This window comes from Corvus hawaiiensis, chromosome 16 (genome assembly GCF_020740725.1).
Source record: "Corvus hawaiiensis isolate bCorHaw1 chromosome 16, bCorHaw1.pri.cur, whole genome shotgun sequence".
Taxonomy (NCBI): Eukaryota; Metazoa; Chordata; class Aves; order Passeriformes; family Corvidae; genus Corvus; species Corvus hawaiiensis.
The window spans coordinates 5,809,843-5,830,364 of NC_063228.1; the positions used below are offsets into that span (position 1 = coordinate 5,809,843).

Below are 20,522 nucleotides of genomic sequence, written 5' to 3' on the forward strand. Positions count from 1 at the left end.
GTCTTCTTCCTTTTGTTTGCTACTTGGAGATGGGGCCAGATAAGATCAGGGTGACGCTATGTGGCCCAAACCAAAACAGCAGCAGTTAAGAGCCCTCGGTCTCGGCTGTGCTTTGTAGCTGCTCTCCACAGAGCAGCTTTGCAGGGACTGGGAAAGGACCAGCTGAGTTTTTCTTGGCACATTTTGCTTGCAAATGTAATTTTCCCTCTTGTTCCTCCTCGAAGCTGCTCTTCCCTGGCCTTGCATTTGTGTATTTTTCTCCTGCTGCTCAGGTGAGTTCCTTAACTGCCTTTATTCCTTTTTTTCATGGGATGCATCTCAAGCAGTACTTTCATAGCCAGCCTGCTCCCTGTGCTGCCACTCCAGGCTTGTTGCTTCTTGCATTCAAGCCCTGGAGGAAGATGTGGAGTGAGCCCTTGCAGATGGGAGAGGAGGCACCTCCTGCTTCTATATCCTTCCTCCTGCTAAGCAGCAGCAAGAGCTTTGATCGGGATGGACAAGAGGAGCAAAAGCCTTTCTGCTCTTGCTAGCAGTGTTGGAGCACGTGAGGACAAGATGAGGATGAGACTCTCCCTGTTCTCCTGTGTGGCTTTCTCATGGCGAGGCCTTGGCTGAGGAGCTGCAGGCGCCGCCTCCCCTGATCCAGCTCTGGAGGGCAATGCTGCCCTGTCGCTGCTGCTTTGTGCCTCCCTTTGCTCCAGGCAAAACAGGCTCTCTTAGCTCAGATGAGTGTCTCTAAACTGTTCACTCGGCTGCTGGTGATGTTTCCCTGTCTCCTGCCTGGAGCAAACCGAAGATCTGAGGGAAGCTGCTGGTGGATTCAGGAAGTGGCAGTGACTTCCATCTGCAGTGGTGATGCCAACAAATCCTCTGTTCCCTGTGTCCCAGGTGGATAGAGTCATCCAGACCCACTGATGTTTTGGGAGGTCCAACAGCCCCTCTCCTTCTGCTCTAGAGGAGCAAAACAGAATATTCTCCAGTAAGCATAAGAAAAATTGTGAGCAGTGGGCCATACCCAGCCCTGAAATAGGCAGCCATGGTTGCTTTCACATCAGCAGTTTCACATCTGTCTGTTGGTACTGAGTTTGGCCCACTGAGCATGAATTTCCAGGGAAGGGACTGAGCAATCCCATTTCCAATTATTTATCTTATTGTAAGGGCAAACATGGACTCGTGCCTGTGTTCCTCCCTGGTATGCTTTCTCTTGGTACTGAGTAGGCTCTTGGGTGTAGCTGTGATGATCTGCCCAGTGGTGAGGCCCTGAGACCCTTCACTACGCAGGACTCGAGTCCAAGATGAAATAACTGAGCAGAAGCACAATCCTGGTGTGAACAGCCCCACTTAGGCTGTGGCTGAGCTGAACAGACTGCTGGGAGCAAAGCAAGGAGTGAGGAACTGGGCAGAGCAGCTCACACTGCCCCGGGCCTGGCTGGGTTGCAAGGTTGATGCAGAATCACTCATTTTTAGAGCCAGTGGGCAGAAAGGAGATGCTGGGGCAGTGCTGGGGTCCAGCAGCCAGAGGTGAGCGCCAGCACCACTCTGATCCTGCCCAGGCTTAGGAGCAGCTTGTCTCTCTTTGCAGCACCCACTCTCAGCTGGTGCCTGAGCACTCACCTCTCTCGTGCCACATCCAACCCACGCAAGTCTCAGACAGGCCCTTGGCAGAGACTTTTTTGGCTAATTAATGATGCACTGTGAGCTAATGAGGGCATTGTGCCCAGCTTGCTGGAGCTGAGGACAGCTGATGCCGGCTCCTCCAGCACTGGGTTATGTTTTGGGCTGGGGTTTTTAGCAGTTACAGGCTATAATAAAGGATTTGAAGATTGCTGTGTCTGGGTAAGTCCGTTAAGTAAGCTAGAGGATTTTGGCAGTGTTTTGATATTTTGGATACTGTTTTGCAGGGGCAAGGAAGGCCCTGGGAGAGAGACTCACTTCTCCACAAGTGTAGTCCGGGAGCTGGGGAGCACCAAGTGATGCAAGGGCACAGATCTGCTTTGTCCATGTGATCAGAGCCACCTTGTCCACACGGTGGGTACAGAGTCACTTTTGGGTGCCAGCCTGGTGTGTACCTTCCCAGCATCTCCCTTGTCACTGCTGGGCCCTTCTCCCTGCTTGGGGCAGGCTGGTGGCAAAGCCCTTCCAGGCGTGTCAGCCACTGCTCCTCAGCAGCTCCAGATCAGGGCTGATAATTTGCTTTATCTGTGGAGGGCAGGCAGAGGGATGGGCCTGTGGCTGGTGAAGGGAAGGCTGCTGGGGGCCATCAGAGGGGGGCTGTGCTCTGCTGTTGTGCAGCTGTTGGATGGAGCTGCAGGGCCCTGGGGCCACGGAGTGTCCCTGTCCCTTCCCCAGGACCATCCCAGCCTTCTGTCCCCAGAGCATCCCTGTTCTTTCTTCCCTTCCCTGGGACCATACCAATCTTCTTTTCCTGGAACACCCATGTTCTTTCCTTTCTGAGAGTCTCCCTGCTCCTTCCCTGGGAGCATCCAAGCCTTTTCTCCTCTAGAGCATCCCTGCATGTTCTCTAGAAGCATCCCAGTCTTTCTCCTCCCATAACCTCCCTGCTCTTTTGCTGGCAGCATCCCAGCCTTTTCCCCTTGGTGCATCTATGCTCCTTCCCTTGTTTGCTCCCATGACATCCCTCATCTGCTTCTTCAGCAGCTCTCTGCAGCACCTTCTGTGCATGCTGAGGGCATCTGCCTTGCACTTGCTCCTTGACCCAGAGCAGAACATAAGGGGAGGAAAAAAATACTGCTCTGTGTTTGCCTTCACCCAGCCCCTGAGCCAGAACTGCTGGGGGAGGCAGAGGGTGCTTGGCTGCTGTGTGTGCCACAAGCTCCTGCCTGGGGCTTGATCCAGCCATGCTGGGATGAGGGGACTGTGGTGGGGCCAGGGCAGAGTGTGTCTGGCTTTAGCTGTGTGGCTGTGCCACTGCTCTGCTGTGTTTTCCTGAGCAGATAACGCTGCAGCTTTTGGAGTTGGGCCCAAAAATTGAGTTCTGGCAGGGGAGGGCAAAGCTCTGGGCTTCACCTGGCCCCACAGCCTCTGCTGTTGGCTGAAGCAGGGCTGGAATACAGACCCCGGGCTGTGTCCCCTCCCTCTGCACCATCAGGGCACAGGGGTCTCTGCTCCAGGTGTCCCCTGAGGACCCCCCTGCTCTCTATGGGCACCAAGCACAGTGAAATCATGCAGAGCATCTCTCCTCACCCAAAAACAATTTTGGAAATGAAAGTGGGGAGACAGAGCCAGGGACATTATCTCAGCCCTTTTTGACTTTTCAGATAGGAAATAGCCTTTCATCTCTCCCAGGGTGAAAAGGCAATTTGCATTTCAAGAGGTCAGGATGAAGCTTTTTCTCTTTACCATCCCAAATTCATTATTAAAAGTCTATTTGGAAACAAAACAACACATCCACGGGAAGATGGCCTCTGCAGGCTCAAATTAACTGCTCCTGTCATCCCTGATTTCCCTGGCTGCTGCTGGAGGATGCAGGATCGAGGAGGAGGTGCGGGCACTGCTGGAGATGTGAGCGGAGCAAACCTGTGAGCTCCTCGGTGTGGCTGGAGCTGCTCTGGGGCTTGGGGGTCTCCCCTGGGAATTGGGGGGGGGGGGGGGGGGGGGGGGGTTTGCTCCCCCCTGCCCTGCACAAGCTTGGCTTAAATTCCATGAGGATAACTCCAGACCCACCTCCCTGCAAACCCTGCTTTCTTCCTGCTCCCACACTTGCCCTGGTCTGGGACCTCAGCCTGGCTCCAGCAACCCAATTCTGCCTAATAAAAAGCCTCTGGCAGCCTGGAGCTTGGCTGGGGCTTGCTGGGCACTGGTGCTTTGTTTTCTCAGCTGCTGCCTCTGCCCTCACCACTGCCACTTATTGGTATCAGAGTTTGCATTAGCAGGTGCAACTCTGAGATATTCAATTACATATAAAGAGCTGTAGCAAAGCAAGACATTGCAGGAGGCATCAAGGCTGTTGGTTTCAGGGTTTTTTTTCCTTGGTTTTGGGTGTTTTGTTTTGGTTTTTACCTTGCATTTAAAGGAGATGTGAGGATGGGTAAAGTGGTGTTGACTAAATAGAAAACATAAGTAAAAAGTGGAGTGAAGAGAGGGAGAAATAAATAAATAATCCTGTTTATGAAATGAAACAGCTGGGTAGAAAAAAAGAGAATGATCTCCGGGAAGAAAGCAGCTCCCTGGGCTATTTTTAGCTCTTTTGTTTCTCCCCCCCTTTCCATCCCCACCCTCCTTGCACAGTCTGAGGGTTTGGTGCATGTCAGTCCTGCTGTTCTCCCTCACCTCCTGAGTGCCAGGTGATGTGCTCTTTTCTTATTTTCTTTTTTTCTCTCCTCTTCTTGCATCTTATTTATAGCGTGGAGGTGGGGGAAGGGCAGCAGCATCAGGAGAGGCCGTGCAGGCATCGCCCTCAGCCCTGGCTGGGGAAAGGAGAGGGCAGCAGGGGCTGAGCCTCTCCTGCAGCATCCAGAGCCCTCCCTCTGCTCCTCAGCAGCTTCAGGAGCTGCTGTAACCCCCTCGGAGTTCCCTTTGCCTGGATCTCGGGCTGCAGTTGCTGTGCTCCCAGCAGCTCCAGGGCAAGGGGCCAGGTTTGGTGTCTTCTCTCAGTTCTTGCACCAGTGGGGCTGGAGGAGCCCTGGATTTCCATCAACTCTTTCTCCTGCTAGGCACCATCATTCCTACACTCATCCCAGCAAAGCTTTCCACCATCCAAAGTCACTCAACCCTGCAACTTTCCCCTTCCCCAGCCATCCCTCCCAGCTCCCACATCTCCCATCAATGCTGCTGCTGCCCCAAGACCCCTCTCCCCTCATCTCCTCTGCCACCACCTCCCCCCTCACCGAGCATCCTCGTGGTCTCCCATATTTGTGCCATTATGGAAGAAATACATAATTCTTTTATTATTCAATTAGGAATTTAACACACAATCAGGTGATCGCTTTAAGAGGATTTCCTATAAGGCAGGATTTGAATAACAGGGCTATGAGTAATATATTCCCTTAACTGGTTTATTCCTTTATCAGATTTTTTTCCCCCTAAGCACTTTAATGCATTTACTTTCCCATTGTCGACACTTTTCTCCGCACTCTTCCTCCCTCCCCGAGCTTATGCAAATCCCCCGTAAGGCGTTTAATGCGCCCTGTGTGTCAATAGTGCCCAAATCTTCGCGACAGCATTAGGCTGCATGCATGCCCTGGCTGATTAAGAGGGGTGGTGGGGCCAGCCTGGCTGCCCAAACCCCCTTCCAACCCCCACCATGGGGCCAGCAAAGGGGCCCCTGTGCTGGGAGCTGCATTTTTCCAGAGAAAAGGCTGGAGCTGAAAGTAGCTTTTCTTTTGCAGGGCGGGCCGTGAATAGGGAGCGTGAGGCTGACCTGTCCGCTGCTGTTTGCTGCCCTGTCGCTCAGCTTTTGGGGTGCGTGGAGGTGTTCACTGGGGAGGGGGATGGCTGTGGGTGGGAGGTGAGCGGAGAAGGAAGAGGAAGGTGGCAGAATAACCCCTGAGCCAGTATCAGCGTTTATTTGTGAGCACACAATCGACGTGCACGATCCTATGGGGTGGTGCGTGCTCGGGGTGCATCACCCCTGGGTACCCGGGTGCCTGCTGGAGCCATGTGGGAATGGCTTGGGCATCTCTGGCAGGAAAAGAAGGGGTTTTCCTACTTTTTATGCCTCCAAGGGCTGAGGTCAGCTCATCCTCACCACACTGCCCAACCTCCTTCATGCGTTCCCTGGGGCGGCCTCTGGGCCTTGTTTTGGGGGGTTTAACAGCCTTCACAGACATGGGGTGTGATGTACCCGGTGACTGGGGCAGAAGCCTGGAACCTGGCTCAGGGGGATGTATTTGCCTGCTCACCTTGGTGGAATGTTTGCTCTGAAACCTACAGACAGTGCTGGGGAACTGGGAAAAGGAGAGCCTGGGGAGGAGGGCAGCAGCGATGACAGGAATAGCAAAAAAGGTTGGCCTGTAATTCCTGGCTTTCCCACTGCCTGAGGGTTTTGTGGCTGCTGGCAAGGCCCTTTGTGAGCACAGCACGGGGGGAAAACACCCCCTCCAAGGGTAACTGTCACCATTTTCTCCTTCCAGAGAAAAGTCTCTCTCAACCTGTGTCTGTAAATAGCCCGGTGAGTGGGAGCGAGCTGAACCGGCCCTTCCCGGCGTTGTTTCCTCTACGCCCACCACTGATTGTCTCCTTTTTTTATCCCGTCCTGCCACTCTGCCTGTGCGTGCAGCAATTATGCAAAGTTGCAATCAAGGAGCTGAATTAGGAGCTCATCTTGGATTAATTAGTGATGGATGCAAATCTGTTCCAACAAAGAGGAGCGAGGGGAATGCAAAGGCCATGGGTATCCTCCCAGGGTTTCTCCAGCTCTCCCAGGCTGGTTTGAGGGCAGGGAGGGATGCAGAGTAATGCCTTGCAGGAGAACTGGGGCATCCACGTGAAAGAATTTGGTTCTTGGCCTTGGGACAAGGCTTGGGTGCCCCAAAGCTCATGCTCAGCTCAGCCCCTGCATCTCCCTGGAGGTTTTAAACCCAGAGCTTTGGGCTTAGAGCATCTCCTCCCACCCCGGCCTTGCTGCAAAGCTTGGGGAAAAACCAGTTAATCCCTGCGGCCTCCAGTGCTGAGCTCCTGCCAGCACTGGGGATTTCTGTTCGCCTGCAATCGGATTGTGACAAACCCCTCCACTTGCATTGAACAAATTCTCTGGCTACTCCCCGCTCCTTGCAGGCCCCAGTAATCCCCCAAGTGTGACTCCAGCCAACAGGCAACATCCCTGATTAATCCCCGCCGTCTCTGTGCAAAGCCAGTGCTGCCAAGGATGCTCCTGGTGCTGGCACGACACGCTGGGCCGGCGTTGGGAGCAGACCCCGGGTAAGGATGCAATGCTGTTTAAAGGAGCTTTTCCAAGAGGGGATTGCAGCCTTGAGAAAGGCTTCCTCTTCTGTGAAGCGGAAAAGATGGATGCACAGTGCTCCCGGGAGCACTGAGTGAGGGGGTGTGGGAAGGGGGATGCAGATGTCTCATCCCTTTTTCTGCCCCCCCTCAGTGTCACCCACCCCAGCTGGTGCAGAGGGGACACCCATTGGGCACAGAAGAACCAGGGCAGCCTGGCAGGGTGAGCAGGGCTTGGTTAAGGAGCTCCTTAGCCAAGGGATGGCTTGTGGCTGTGTCCACAGGGATGGGGACAGCAGGGACAGCCCCTTCCCATGGTCCCCAAGAGTTTAAAGCCTTGGCTCGAGGTTTTTGGTCTGCAGACAACTGAAAGGTCTCTCCTTCCTCTCCCCTCTGCAACAGCAATGATTAATAAAACCTGACTCGGCTGGAAGGGCAAGGAAAAAACAACAATACAGGACATTTCTGGAGATCGTCCTAATCCAGCATCTCGAAGCCAAATGAATCAGCAGCTTCTTATTCTGCCGGCAGGATTAGTCAATGTTCATCCAGGCTCCTGGGAATTGAGGTGAGGCCCTGCATAGCAAGGAGCTGTGGCAAGGTGGCCACAGGGTGTTGGCTGGTTCATGGAGCCAAGCAAATCCCTCCTTATAATCCTGCAAACTCTGTTGGGATGCACCCACTCGTGCTGGGAGCCATGGGACAGCAGGGAGAGGCAGGAGAAGGAAAAAATGCCTCTAGAAATCTGCAGTGTGGGTGAGGGATGAGGCTGTTGGATGTGAGGTGCAGGGGCAAGACTCCAGGCTGGGGCTGTGTGTAAGGGATGTCCCTCATGCCACAGGGACCAGGATGCCTGGAACCAGGAGCACCACGCCTGGCTGACTTTCCTGGCTGTTAAAGTGGGTCAAGCAGAAACCCAAGGAGCATCTGAGCTCACCAACCTTGAGCCAACTATGTGGAAGCTGAATTATTCAGGGCCAGCTTAAAAAATTTAAGAGCCCAGCAAAACACCAGGAGAGCCCAGCCCATGGGACCCCCATACCCTTGTCAGGCAGAAGCAGCTCAGCCTGCCCATGCTCAGGGGGCACCTTGGGCGGGGGGGACAGTGTTGTTTGTGTCTAACACTGCCCTTGTGAATCGAGAAAGCAGAGAGAAAGCACCCAGAGAAGTTCACCCTGATGAGTTCATCTCCCTGTGTTTCCTGTAGCTCTCCAAGCTGTAGCAGTTTCCTTGGGTATCCCAGCATGGGTCTGTCACATCCACAGCAGGAGTAGTTGAAAGGGAACCCCCCTTGTCCCCTGGAATGGGGATCTCTTGATCGTGTGATTTTGGAGAAGATGCTAAAACTCAGGCTTGATCTTTGTCACCAGGTGTTCACTTGCAGCATCTCCCGCGGCTCAGAGAGCGCCACATCCTTTTGGGAGCTGAGATGCTCCCCTCGGCTTGGTTGTCTTTAAAGGACCACCCCTGGTTCTATTCCTGGGGCTTTGGAATGGGGAGAACCGGCTCCTGGGGGGAATCCCTGTGGTGAGTAATGCTGCCTGGCGAGTGCTGGGAAAAGGCGGGTGCACATATGCTTCAGCTCATCCTGCTCTTTTCATGGAGCACTCTCACTGTCTGGGTGCCAACCAGTGTCAGACACGGCCAAGGAACCCCCACCACACTCACCCCCCCCCCTCCTTTTTTTTACATTTTCAAGGTTCCTGGAAGAGAGCGATGGGGTCTGGTGTAGAGCAAGGGGTTGTACCCCAAGGGGAGTGAGGTGCTTTGAGATTTTACAAAGACACTATGAAATTAGAGCTGAACAAGCCTGCCAAAGCAAACAGCCCAAAAAAATCCCCCTTTGCACCAGAGGGCCGAGCTGTGCAGGTGCTCAGCCCAGAGGGGAGTAGGGAAGGCTGAGCCCCGGCCCCAGGCCGTGCTTGGCGCAGCAGTCGGGTGCGCTTTGAGCCAAACTCCGGCTATTTCAGTCAAGGAGGAAAAGATGGAAATTTCCACCTGGCCTGTTTTCTTCCCTGTGCTGAATTTGCGGGAGACCCTTTTCTCAGCCCCGCTCCCGGCAGAAGGGCGGCTGAGGCGGCACAGGCGGCTGTGTCTCTAATTTCCTCTGGCAGCGGCAGCAGCAGCAGCAGCGCATCCCCCGGCCCCGCGCGCTGATTTACACAACGCAGCAATTATTGACTGCGAGGAGATTGTAATTCACAGCCCGCCGCGGTGCAGCCACGGCCTGGGAGCAGGGATGGTTCGTCTCCTCCTTCCCGCTGCCTCCATCCTCACACGCTCCGGGGGGGCAGAGCCCAGCAAGGGCTGATCCCCCAGAGCTCTCACCCAGTTTGCTGGGAGGGGGCTGAGTCCCCCCCTCTGTGCCTTGCTGCTCTTGTAGAAAACCCCACAGCAATAGATCCCCGTGGTGGAGCTTGCAGCCTGGGCCAGCTCTCCCAGCCCAGGACGGGTGGGGACACCGACGGGGTCCCTGCCTGGATCACCCTCCTTGGGGACACAGGTATCCACATTGCCCCATGCTGCTGCTTCCCTTACTCCTCTGCTTCCATTCCCTGGTTATGCAGGGGATCAGAGATCTTGGTTGTTTCCTCAAAACGCTGGGGCATTGCTGTGTTCTGACAGCCAGATTTGCAATCCATCTATCCATCCATCCTGATCCCATCAGCTCCTCTTACGACAAAACCCTTCTCAGGGCAGGAACGACCCTGTCCCTGAAAAGCTCATGCCCTGAATGAAATTACCGGGGCTTTCTTCCTAATTAATCTCTCTTTGCAATTAGCTCCGGACCTCCGATATCCCTCTAAGGCACCTCTCGCCAGTACCTATAGGCAGTACCTACAGGCGGTGCCTATGGACAGGGGTACGGGCGTGCATCGGGAAAGCCGCTCCCGCGGACCCGGGGCCGCCGGGGGGGCTCGGGGGAGGAGCGGGGGGCGGGCGGGAGGCAGACCCGGGGGGAGGCAGACCCGGGGCCGCCCCCGCTCCGCGCCGCCGCCGCACTCGGTGCCGGCCCCCTCCCGGCGGAGGCTCCGGTATGGCGGGGCCGGGGGCCGGCGGCCGCCGGGGCTGAGCGGGGCGGGCCAGCGCCGGTGCCGCAGAGCCGCCGCGGCGGAGCGAGGTAAGAACCGCCGCGACCTGTTGGGCTCGGCCGGGACCGCCGGGGAGCGGGGGAAAGGAGGGGAAGCCGCCGCGCCGAGCCCCTGCCCGCCCTGGCCCCGCTGAGCATCTTCCCGGCCCCCCCGAGCATCCTCCGGGCGCGGCCGGGGCCGCGTTCCCCGCGCTCCCTCCGGCCAGGAGATTCTCCTTCAGACCGGGGACGTGGGTTACTGAATTCCCCTCGTCTGTGGCAACTTCGCCGCTGGTAAGATGTCGGGAGACCCTTCTGCCAGGGCAAAAAACGCTTTTCTGCCCTAACACGGGGCTGCGGTGCCCGGGGCTCACGCAGAGCCGGGGGGCAGCGGGGCAAGGGCTCCTCTCGGTTGAGACCTCCCACCCCTGACCGCGATGGAGAAACGCCTCCGCTCCCACACTGGGGCCACAGGGGTGGCAGGGTGTAAATCCATAGGGGCAGACGGATGTATATCCAGCGGGAGGAGAAAATCCAATTTACGGAGGCGCAGGGATGCTCGGGGGAGTGAGGCGGAGAGTGCCGGAGGCTGGTCCAGCGCCGCGGCTGTACAGCGCATCCCGCATCCCGCTCTGCTCCTGGCCCCGAGAAGTTTGGGCCACACACAGTGCGTACGAGGCATTTCCAGCTGGGATTTCTGCTATGGAAAAGCCCTGCAACAGGCTTTCCGGCATCCCGGGAGATGCTTCCCGCTGGGTTTTATTGTCTGGGGTGGTAGCCGGCACAGGAGGGTGTGGGTGAAGGGGATTGCAGACAGCTCCTCTGGGAGCAGCAGGATGGAGCGGTGTCCCCAGCATAACGTGCCCTGCTGGGTTGTTCTGCTCGCGGGGCTCCGGGATGGGCAGTCTTGGGGTGAACCCCAGCATGATGCGGGAGGAGGGACCCCATCCCAGCGCCACAGCAGTGCTGTGACCTCAGCACAACCTCGGGGCCGGGGCAGTGCTGCCCTGTGCACCCGTCCTGTAGCAAGAGAAGCATTTTAGGCTCCAGGAACTCGCTCACAGGATCTGTGGACAACACGTTTGCCACCCACCTCAGGGCCCTCCAGCATCCAGCACATCCTGGCAGCTGGAAAACCTCTCTGCTCCTGCAAACGCCATGTCTGGCAGGGAGACCAAAGAAATCACTGTCATTGATTTTTCTTCTCTTGCCTGACTCAACCTACTGCCTTGGAGGAGATTTTTTTCACCACCACCACCCCTGGATGCCAGGGAAATCTGCAGGAGGTGGGCTGGGGACAGGCTGGCATCGAGCAACTGGCACAAGGAATTCAGAGCAGCCCCCTGGGGTTGAACCGCAGGAAAGAAACGTATTTTGGGTGGCTCTGGTGGGGTCACTGGAGGATGTTGGGTATTTGAAGAGCTCATTCTGGGATGCATTCAGTGCAGACCCTCTGAAGCATGATGCTGGGGTCTCTCTGGCGGCTCTCTGAGCAGCTCTGTGCTGGGCTATGATCCCTCAGAGAAGCAGGTCTAAAAAAAGCAGGGTCACATCCCATCCTCTCCCTGAAAGGCTGCAGGAGTCTGTCTGCCCAGGCCGGTGGCTCTACCCCAGCCCCAGGCAGCAGAGATGCTGAAAAGGGGCATAAACCGGAGCAAGTGTGCTGCCTGCAGGGAGCGAGGGCTTCCCGAGGCAGCCGAGATCTTCCCCGCAGCCGCCTTCCGTGAGTGGTTTTCATCCATTAATTTCTCTAATTGCTTTTGGAAATCACAGTGGCGTTTTTCTTTGGTAGCATCCCAGTGAGGTGCTGAGCCAGGCTGTTCCTCAGGGGTGGCTCGTGTGAGTCCCCGACAAGCACTGCTCACCACCCCAAAGCCAAACTTCTGCTCAGAAGGTTGGTGGATCCCATTTGCGCCAGAGAAATCATCTTTCCAGGTGGAAAAAACACCAGAACCGCTGTGATACAGCGAGGTGGCGACAGCTCAGGGCTGCCCACATGCCATTGTCCCTTGCAAACCTCTGGCATCACCCGGGGGGGGACACAGGAGCCACTGCTCTCTCTCCCTCTCAGGTTGGCCAGGATGGGCTCGGTGGGAGCCGAGCGCTTCAAGGAGCTGAGCCCGGCGGCGACGCCGGAGGGGAACGTGGTGATGAGCTTCAGCTTCGACAGCTACCAGCTGGAGGAGGACGAGCTGCAGCGGGGCAGCCAGGCCAAGGGTGTCCTGACCTTCATGGAGCCAGGTGAGGGCAGGCACGGCCCGACGTGACCCACAGCCAGGAGCCGGGTTCCCCGCTGGTTTCCCACCCACTTAGGAGCTTCCTGGGATGGGTTTAATAGCCACAAATAGCCTGAAATGCCACAAAATTGCCCAATACCTTTTTTCATCCATTTTTGTACCCATGAGAGCCACCAGCACATCCCGTGACAGTGGGCTCTGCAGGCTGGCAAGGAGTTGAGGATTGGTGCCCTGGTTCTCCTGCCAGGCTCATCCCCAGCCTGCAGCTTCGTCTTTGTCCATGCAGGACTCAGGGATGCTCCTGGGATTCACCCCAGCCCTGCTCCACATCCTGAGGCAGCCCTGTCCACCCCCACACCTGCCTCCACCCCTCTGCACCTTGACTTGTGCTATTACCTGCAGTGCCTGGCTCTAAGCTTGTTTAGCTGCAATTAAAATTCATCAGCCCCACAAAGCCCAGGTGTTTTCCTGCCTCCTGGGTGTCCAACTGAAGGGTCTTTATTTAGAGAAGGAGCTTCTTAGAGCTGGGGCTGTGTATTTGTACATCTGCAGGGTGCTGGGCTATTTCATCACCTCAAGGCTGGCGTCTGACATAGGTCCCAGGGGTGCAGCAGTGTCACTGTTACATCTTTTTCTTTCACCTTTTGGGGCAGTTTCTGAGGACCCTGAGCCCCAGGATCGATACCATGGGATTTATTTTGCCATGCTGCTGGCTGGGGTGGGATTCCTCCTGCCCTACAACAGCTTCATCACCGATGTGGATTACCTGCACCATAAATACCCAGGTAGGTCTGGAGCCGCTCCAGCACTTCCCTGACACCCCAAACCTGGAGAGAACTCATTCCTGTTTCCAAGGGAGCTGACCTCCTGTTCCCCCATCTTCTGCCTCTCTGCAGGGACCTCCATTGTCTTTGACATGAGCCTCACCTACATCCTGGTGGCCTTGGTGGCCGTCATCCTCAACAATGCGCTGGTGGAGCTGCTGAGCTTGCACACCCGGATCTCTGTGGGTGAGTGGGGTCCCTGCACCCCCAGGCAGTGCTGTCCCTGTGCTGTCCCCCCGCCACCACCTCTGTCTCCCCCCACAGGCTACCTCTTCGCCCTGGGGCCCCTGCTCTTCGTCAGCATCTGCGACGTGTGGCTGGAGCTGTTCAGCCGCAGACAAGCCTATGCCATCAACCTGGTGGCTGTCGGGGTGGTGGCCTTTGGCTGCACAGGTATGTGGGAGAGCAGCTGGGCTGAGACAGGGCAGGTAGGAGTGGGAAACATCCCCATCCCTGAGCTGCTCTGCTCTGATCCCTATAACCCTCACAGCCCTACTCCATCCCCTCCACATCTGTCCACTGTGGGACTGGCCAGGGGCACCAGCACCAAACCATGACACCAGTGACTGACACCACTGATCCAGGCCACCATGGTGGCATCCCAAACCCCCACATCTGGTGGCCACTCTTGGTGGGAACAGATACAGTGAAGCATCCGGGGAGGGAAAAAAGGCCCTCCTGCTTTTGGGGCAAGGAGGCTGGTGCAAGGAGCAGCTCCCAGTTGGCACAGCACATGGGTTCCCTCTGGGGTTTCTTCCCCCTTCCCGGAGTTTCGGCTGCAGCAATAATTCCCCCTTCTACCCTCTGTGCATCTCTCCTGAAGTGCAGCAATCCAGCTTCTACGGCTACACGGGGCTGCTGCCCAAGCGCTACACGCAAGGAGTGATGACGGGCGAGAGTAAGTACCCACAGCCACTGACCATGTCCATGTCCCACCACATGGACTTGCACCTTCTCCTGGGGCCCCAGAGAGTCACACCTGGGTCCCCACTGGCTCCAGCACAGCCCAGATGGGTTGCCAGCAGGTCAGGGACACCCCAGGGTGCTCCCAAGCACTTACTGGTTTCTAAGTCCCTGCACTGCCATGCCAGACGGGAGGTGGGGATGTCTGCCAGAAGCTTCATCACCCCAAAATCACTGCTGGTGACTCCTCCATACTGGGAAGCATCACATCCATGTAGCAGGGGCTGAGGGGGATCCCTGAGCCGGGATTCAGTGGGGCCCAGCGGTGACAGCTCTCCCGCACCACCAGGCACCGCTGGGGTCATCATCTCGCTCAGCCGCATCTTCACCAAGCTGCTGCTGTCAGACGAGAAGGAGAACACCGTCATCTTCTTCTTCATCTCCATCGGCATGGAGCTGACGTGCTTCATCCTCCACCTCCTGGTGAAGCGCACCCGCTTCGTCCGCTACTACACGGACTGTTCCCGCAAGGGCCTCCCCGAGAGCCGCGGGGCTGGCGACCCTGGCACCGGCTACCGCGTCCACCACGATGTCACCTCTGAGGACGTCCGATTTGTAAGCCAAGGGTGGGTTTCCCTGCTGACTCCTGGGGTTCTTCACCACTGCACCTCAGCACTGCTGTCCCCTCTCCCCTCATCCAGGAAAACCAGGAGCAGGGGCAGCCGAGCTCCCCTCGGGGCAGCCCCGGCCCTGAAGCTGAGCTGGCTGGGAGTGGCACCTACATGCGCTTCGACGTCCCTCGGCCCAAGATCAAGAGGAGCTGGCCCAGCTTCCGAGGTGAGTGGTGGGCTCAGGGGCAAGCCATGCCCATGGGGTGGGTTTGCCACATTTTGTAGGGTGGGATAAATGATTGGTAACCCAGAGTTTTGGGGCAGGATCATCCCCAAGGCGGGAGAGGGCCTTTTGAAAAGGGCGTGGAGTAGCAGGACAAAGGAAAATGGCTTCAAACTGACAAGAGGACAGGATTAGATGGGCTATTATCAAGAAACTCTTCCCCATGAGGGTGGTGAGGCCCTGGCACAGGTTGCCCAGAGAAGCTGTGGTTGCCTCATCTCTCTAATTGTCCAAGGCCAGGCTGGATGGGGCTTGGAGTAACCTGGGGTAGTGGAAGGTGTCCCTGCCCATGGCAGGGGGTTGGAACTGGATGAGCTTTAAGATTCCCTTCCATCCCAAACCATTCTGTGATTCTGTGATCCCTTTCCTAATGATGTGCCCAAAACTATAAGGGAAACTCATCTCTGGAAGGCACGCCTGGGGGTCAGAAAAGGCTCTCAGGCTCTTCAAGGGGGAGGCTGCAGTTTTGGCTGAGCTGTGCTGCCTGTCTCTGCCAGACATGCTGCTCTACCGCTATGTCGTGTCCCGCCTCATCTGGGCCTACATGCTCTCCATCGCCATGACCTACTTCATCACGCTGTGCCTCTTTCCCGGGCTGGAGTCGGAGATCCACAACTGCACGCTGGGGGAATGGCTCCCCATCCTCATCATGGCCATCTTCAACCTCTCTGACTTCGTTGGCAAGGTAGGAGAGAGGCCAGAGACAGCACAGTGGGGGTCTCTCCTCCTTTGGTGTTCTCTTTCTAAGCCACTTGGCTCCACCAAGGGTCATCTCCACCCCTGGGTGTCTAACCAGTGTGAGGCTGCTGCTTACCAGCACAGCCAAGGTTGGGTTCCCACAGCAGTTGGTCTTCTCCACAATCTTGTCTCCTTGTTGCCCCATTTTGGGCACGGCGTGGCCCTCCCCAGCCTCCTCACCCTCCGCAACAGGGTCTCTGCCTCTTGCTGCAGATCCTGGCTGCCCTGCCCTATGACTGGAGAGGGACCCACCTCCTCGTCTACTCCTGCCTCCGTGTGGTCTTCATCCCCCTCTTCATCATGTGTGTCTACCCCAACGGGCAGCCCACCTTCGGCCACCCCGCCTGGCCCTGCATCTTCTCCCTCCTCATGGGCATCACCAATGGCTACTTCGGCAGCGTCCCCATGATCCTGGCCGCAGGCAAAGTGAGCCCAGAGCAGCGGGAGCTGGCAGGTAGGACCAAGCCCTCCTGGGAATCCCACATGGTGTGACCAGAGCACCCTGACACCCCGTGTCCATTCCCACAGGGAACACCATGACCGTGTCCTACATGACGGGCTTGACACTGGGCTCGGCTGTGGCGTATTTTGCCTACAGCCTCACCAGCACCTCCCACAGCACCTGTTTCTACACCGAAACCTCCAATGGCTCCTTTACCTTCGGGTACTGAGCCCTGGGGTGGGGCTGTGGGGACACAATGGGACCTGCTGCCCACCATGGTCCCCAGCACCCCACATGTCCCTCCTCAGGGAGGGAGCCTGGAGCCAGAAAGCCGCCCCAGGGTGGACAAGGACTGGTATCCTGTCGGCACAGGGCTGTGGCATCCTGAAACGGTCCTTGCTGCCCAGCCTGGCACTGTGCAGGGCCACTGCTTGGGGTGACATTCCTCCCACCCCATGGGACAGTTCTTGTTGCTTTTGGGGATGTCCCCATCAGCAATGTGCAGCTCTCCAGTGAAGGCTGGGGATCTTCTGTTTGCGCCAAGCCATTGACAGGAGGAAGAAAATACTGCCAAATCCCAAAGGGAATAGAACCAGCACTGGAGAGAGGAGGGAGATGGAGGGCTGGTGAAGAAGAAGAGGAGGAAGAGAGGAAGGAAACGCTCCTTCAGTCCCTGGTGGCTCTGGGAAGGTGGGTCTCAACTTCCATTGACGGTGCTGCAGGTTTTCACCAAGAAAGGCTTCAAGTAACAGTCCCTCCCTAAATATGCCAACCGCTGTGTAAAAGTCCCAATTCACTTCTGATGGTTGGGGAAAAAATGATTTTTTTTATTGTGTCTAGTTTTACCCCCCCCTAACTGCAAGAGCAGCAGGTCTTGCCTCCCCCCACCCCACACTGTGAATCTACCCCATTGCAAGGGGTGGAGGGGGGGTCTCAAGGCTACAGCACTGCCAGTGCCATCCACAGGCCACTGCTGAGCTTGAAAATTTATTGCACAGGACAAAAGTGAAGCTGATTAAATGCTGGTTCTTAGCTGTACCACTGGCACTGGTGGCACTTGACTGCTGGTGCTGGGCTGGGCTGGCAAACACACACAGGGTCGTGCCTGCTGCCTGTCCTGTTGGATCTTGCGGTGCCCCTTGTGCTGCTCCCCTTCTTCAGGGCCCTCTTTGTCACCTGGGGTGCCTGAACTTGTCACCGGGTTACACCAAACCCCTACCAGCCTGCAAACTGCTGTGGGCAGCACACAGGAGAGGGCATGGGCCAAGAGGAGCAGAAAGCAGCAGGAGAAGGTGCCAACGGCACGTTTTGGGACTGGCTGCACCTTGCTGTGCCAGTTGGCGGGTGCCACCTCCCAGGAAATCAAGCCCAAGGAGCCAGCGAGTGCCAGGCCTGGCCCCAACCCGGCCCCCGCAGCACCATGCCACGTTCCTGCCTGTATGAAGTGGAGCTCACACCAAAAAGAGCAAATCCAGCGTTTCATCCTCAACACATGGTGCCCTGAGTGTGGCGGCAGGGGGAGGACTCACACCTCCAGCCTAAAGGCCCAGTCCAGCAGACACCTCTGCTCCTGTGTCCTGTCCTGTCCATCGGTGCCACCACGTCACACAGACGGGTTCTCCCCAAAAAGCCACCAGGCACCTGGGTTCTGTCTTTCTCCAGGGCAGGGGCTGAGCCAAAAAGCCATCGTTGCCACCAAGGGGAGAAAAACCCTGCGGTCAGGACAAGTGAGACAAAGAAAGATGCTTCGTTGGGTTGCTTTTTTTCAATTAATTTTTTTTTTTTATGAAAAAAGATCACACGGAGTTCTCCAACAAACAGAATGCCAAAAAAATTGTTTTAAACAAAACATAAACAAAACAAAACAAAAAGACAAAAACCTGGCTCTCCTTTCCTCTCGATTGTCTGAAATATCCTTGTGTTCCATAGAAGGCAGTGGGTTTTAAGTGCTTTCTATTTAACATTAGCATAAAATCTCTCTCGCGCGCTCTCTCTCTCGCTCTTTAAAATATGCTCACACAATTTGCTTCTAGAAGTACAGTACACTTTGAGCGTGGGGGGTGTGCCTGTTCCCAGATCATTTACAATCACAATCCAACAGGAAATAAAAAATAATATTCTAAACGTCAGACTGTGTTCATTTCTGCCGTTGTGGGTTTCTTTTTTTGTTTTTTATAATTTCATAATTTTTTTCACAGTTTTAAAAAGTTTATATTTATATATATATATTTATATTTATATTTATAATTAAAAAGTTGAATCCATTTAAAGACTTATAATACAGGAGGGCTAAAGAGTCTTTTGGTACATTAAAACTGTACAGGCTAGAACCGTCACTGTCCGCCGTGCCGAGGCGCCGGTGGCCCAGGGTGGAGATGGTACGAGCTCAGCACCATGTGGTTTGTTTAAAGGTCAAGGGGGAACTCTGCGGGGCTGTCCCTCTCCCCTGAGCCCCGGCCTCCAGTCTCTGGTACGCAGCCGGCACCAGCGTGGAGAGTTTCCAATCTGTCCTTGGCTAAAGCGTCTCCCCACCCAAGCCTGGGCCGAGCCGGGCCCCACTCCACGTCCCAGTGATCTGTAGTGCGAGTCGGGAGTTGCAAAGATCAGTGCGTCTCTTGGGAGTTTTAAGTGCAAGGATGGTGCATCGTTCTCAGGTGTTCCCTCTTGCCAGGTGTAACCCTGGAGCAGCAGTGGTGGTGCTGTGGGTCTGGCGTGTGCCCAGTGGGAGCTCAGCTCCTCCATGGACGGAGGAAGCTGAACAGTGCCGTCCCTGAGCCCAAGGTGGCAGCGAGGCTCTGGCTGTGGGAACGCCGCAGGCAGGCACAGCCAGGTTCACACACTGTCCCCATTCCCTTCAGATGATGAGCAGAGGCTTCCCAGCAGCTCCACGTCTCAGCTCAGGCCAGGCATGGCAGGTAAAGCTGGGTGAGGGATGCCAGAATCCAATGGCCTGTGATCTTCTCTCCTCCAAGCACCGAGCAAGCAGCTTTTCCCAGTCGATTCCTGCTCCCTCACTGCACGCTCCAAGACAAGGTCTCAGTTTGCCACGTGTCACCCCCTTGCCACCTGCTTGCTCCCTCTAGCACTTCTGCACGGCAGAAGGGGTACAGAGCTGCAAAGGGTTCAGACTCTCTGTTCAAGGCAGTGGGAAGGCAGCATCCCAGATTGGATGTTGGCTCCTCTTCCACCTGGCTCCTTCCAGCCTGGAGGATTCTCTTCTGCCATCTCTGCACTGGGGCCAGCCCTGCCCCGTCGTGCTCCACATGCTGCCAGAGGGGCCTCCAGGGAAAGGGAACGGCAAAAAGGCGCTGAGAGGATCGAGACGAGGCGCTGAGAGAGACTCATCTCCTTTCTCTTTCACCCTGTCCTTCCTATAAAGGGTCATGCGAAACTAAGCAAGAAAGGGAATATAAGGACGGAGAGGAGCGCACGCAGAAGGCAAGAGGGTCCTTCCACGCGCGGGCGGCTTCTGAGTTACTGATGGAAAAAAATGACACAAAAGGGATCCCTCCTGCCGGGGGGTCCCGCTGGTGAAATGATCACGAGACCCATGTGCTTTCCTGGACCAAAAGGAGGAAGGGAGAAGTTGGTCAAGTGTCACCTTACTTAAAGCCACTTCCAGAAGAGCCTCAGGGTTCAAGCACCACCACCACCCCCCAATGGCACCTTCCTCGAGTCCTGTAACTGCTTCCCCAACCCCCTTCTTCAGCCCTCTCCTTCCTCCTCGTGTCTCTCGCGCTCTCCTGTCTGTAGTGTGACACAGAAATGAGCATTGAAAGAAACAATCATGTCGTCTGAACAGGCACGTCCTCAGGTTTGTCCCATCCCTTCCCAGGGGGTGGCATGTGTCCCCTGGGCGGTCAGCAGATGACAGGGACCCCGTCAGTGTTGAAGATCATGCCCGTGGTGGGCTCGTAGGTCCCTGCAAGGTAGTAGAGGTCCTCACTGTCTTGGTATTTCTTTGTCTTTAGCATCTGCTCATATTGATCCAGACCAACAACAAGACACTTGTGTGAGATGGTCTGGACATCGTTTTCATCCACGTGAGAGGACTGGTAGAGGGCTCTCTGCACAACAGGAACAGAAGGAAGGAGGTGGGAAAAAAAGGAGCCATTAGATCTCACAGCATTTACAGCACCATCTTCAGTAAGTAGGAAGAACACCCATCATAATGGGACAGGGCTCTGCTCACACTCAAGAACCTCTCATTGATCCCAACAGCCAGCCCAGGGGAGGAACACTGGGAATCTGCACAGGCCCATGGACAGCCTGGACAATCCCTCCAGCCCACTGTACCTGAGCCCTGGCTTTCATTCAGCTCCCACTGATGGGAATGCTGCGGCTGCCAAGCACATATACAGGGGAATATGGAGGCCAGGAGTTTGTCATCCTCCCTCCAAGGATGCAAATGAAAAGATGGGTGCTGGATACCAGCTCCCTGTTCCTCCCCACACCCAGCACTTGCAGCTATTCCCACCCTCCCAGAAACATCCATCCCAAGTCCTGGGCACTGC

At 56.1% G+C, this 20,522-nt stretch overlaps 2 protein-coding genes across 8 annotated transcripts in view; one reads left to right on the plus strand and one right to left on the minus strand.

Annotated features, from left to right (window-relative positions):
* Window positions 1-1,913: 1,913 nt before the first annotated feature.
* SLC29A4 (solute carrier family 29 member 4) lies at window positions 1,914-18,137 on the plus strand. 4 transcript variants are annotated; one of them, XM_048321199.1, is made up of 15 exons: window positions 1,914-2,028; window positions 5,349-5,421; window positions 6,736-6,879; window positions 7,303-7,468; window positions 8,271-8,427; window positions 12,042-12,211; window positions 12,861-12,992; window positions 13,104-13,217; window positions 13,296-13,424; window positions 13,855-13,929; window positions 14,284-14,549; window positions 14,636-14,771; window positions 15,326-15,513; window positions 15,780-16,020; window positions 16,095-18,137. In XM_048321199.1, exons 5-15 carry the CDS (start codon window positions 8,330-8,332, stop codon window positions 16,235-16,237), a joined length of 1,692 nt encoding a protein of 563 aa, XP_048177156.1. In that variant the 5' UTR covers window positions 1,914-2,028; window positions 5,349-5,421; window positions 6,736-6,879; window positions 7,303-7,468; window positions 8,271-8,329; the 3' UTR covers window positions 16,238-18,137. The 4 variants fall into 4 exon arrangements, with proteins under 4 accessions (XP_048177156.1, XP_048177157.1, XP_048177155.1 ...); XM_048321200.1 differs by lacking the exons at window positions 1,914-2,028; window positions 5,349-5,421; window positions 6,736-6,879; window positions 7,303-7,468; window positions 8,271-8,427 and adding an exon at window positions 9,940-10,021; XM_048321198.1 differs by lacking the exons at window positions 1,914-2,028; window positions 5,349-5,421; window positions 6,736-6,879; window positions 7,303-7,468; window positions 8,271-8,427 and adding an exon at window positions 10,285-10,637.
* The window catches only part of TNRC18 (trinucleotide repeat containing 18), a 55,150-nt gene continuing 52,382 nt past the window's right edge, over window positions 17,755-20,522 (minus strand). For all 4 annotated transcript variants that reach the window (XM_048321192.1, XM_048321194.1, XM_048321191.1 and 1 more), the window contains one exon: window positions 17,755-20,075. In XM_048321192.1, coding sequence (XP_048177149.1) covers window positions 19,869-20,075 — 207 coding nt within the window. In that variant the 3' untranslated portion in view covers window positions 17,755-19,868. The remainder of the gene's footprint in view (window positions 20,076-20,522) is intronic.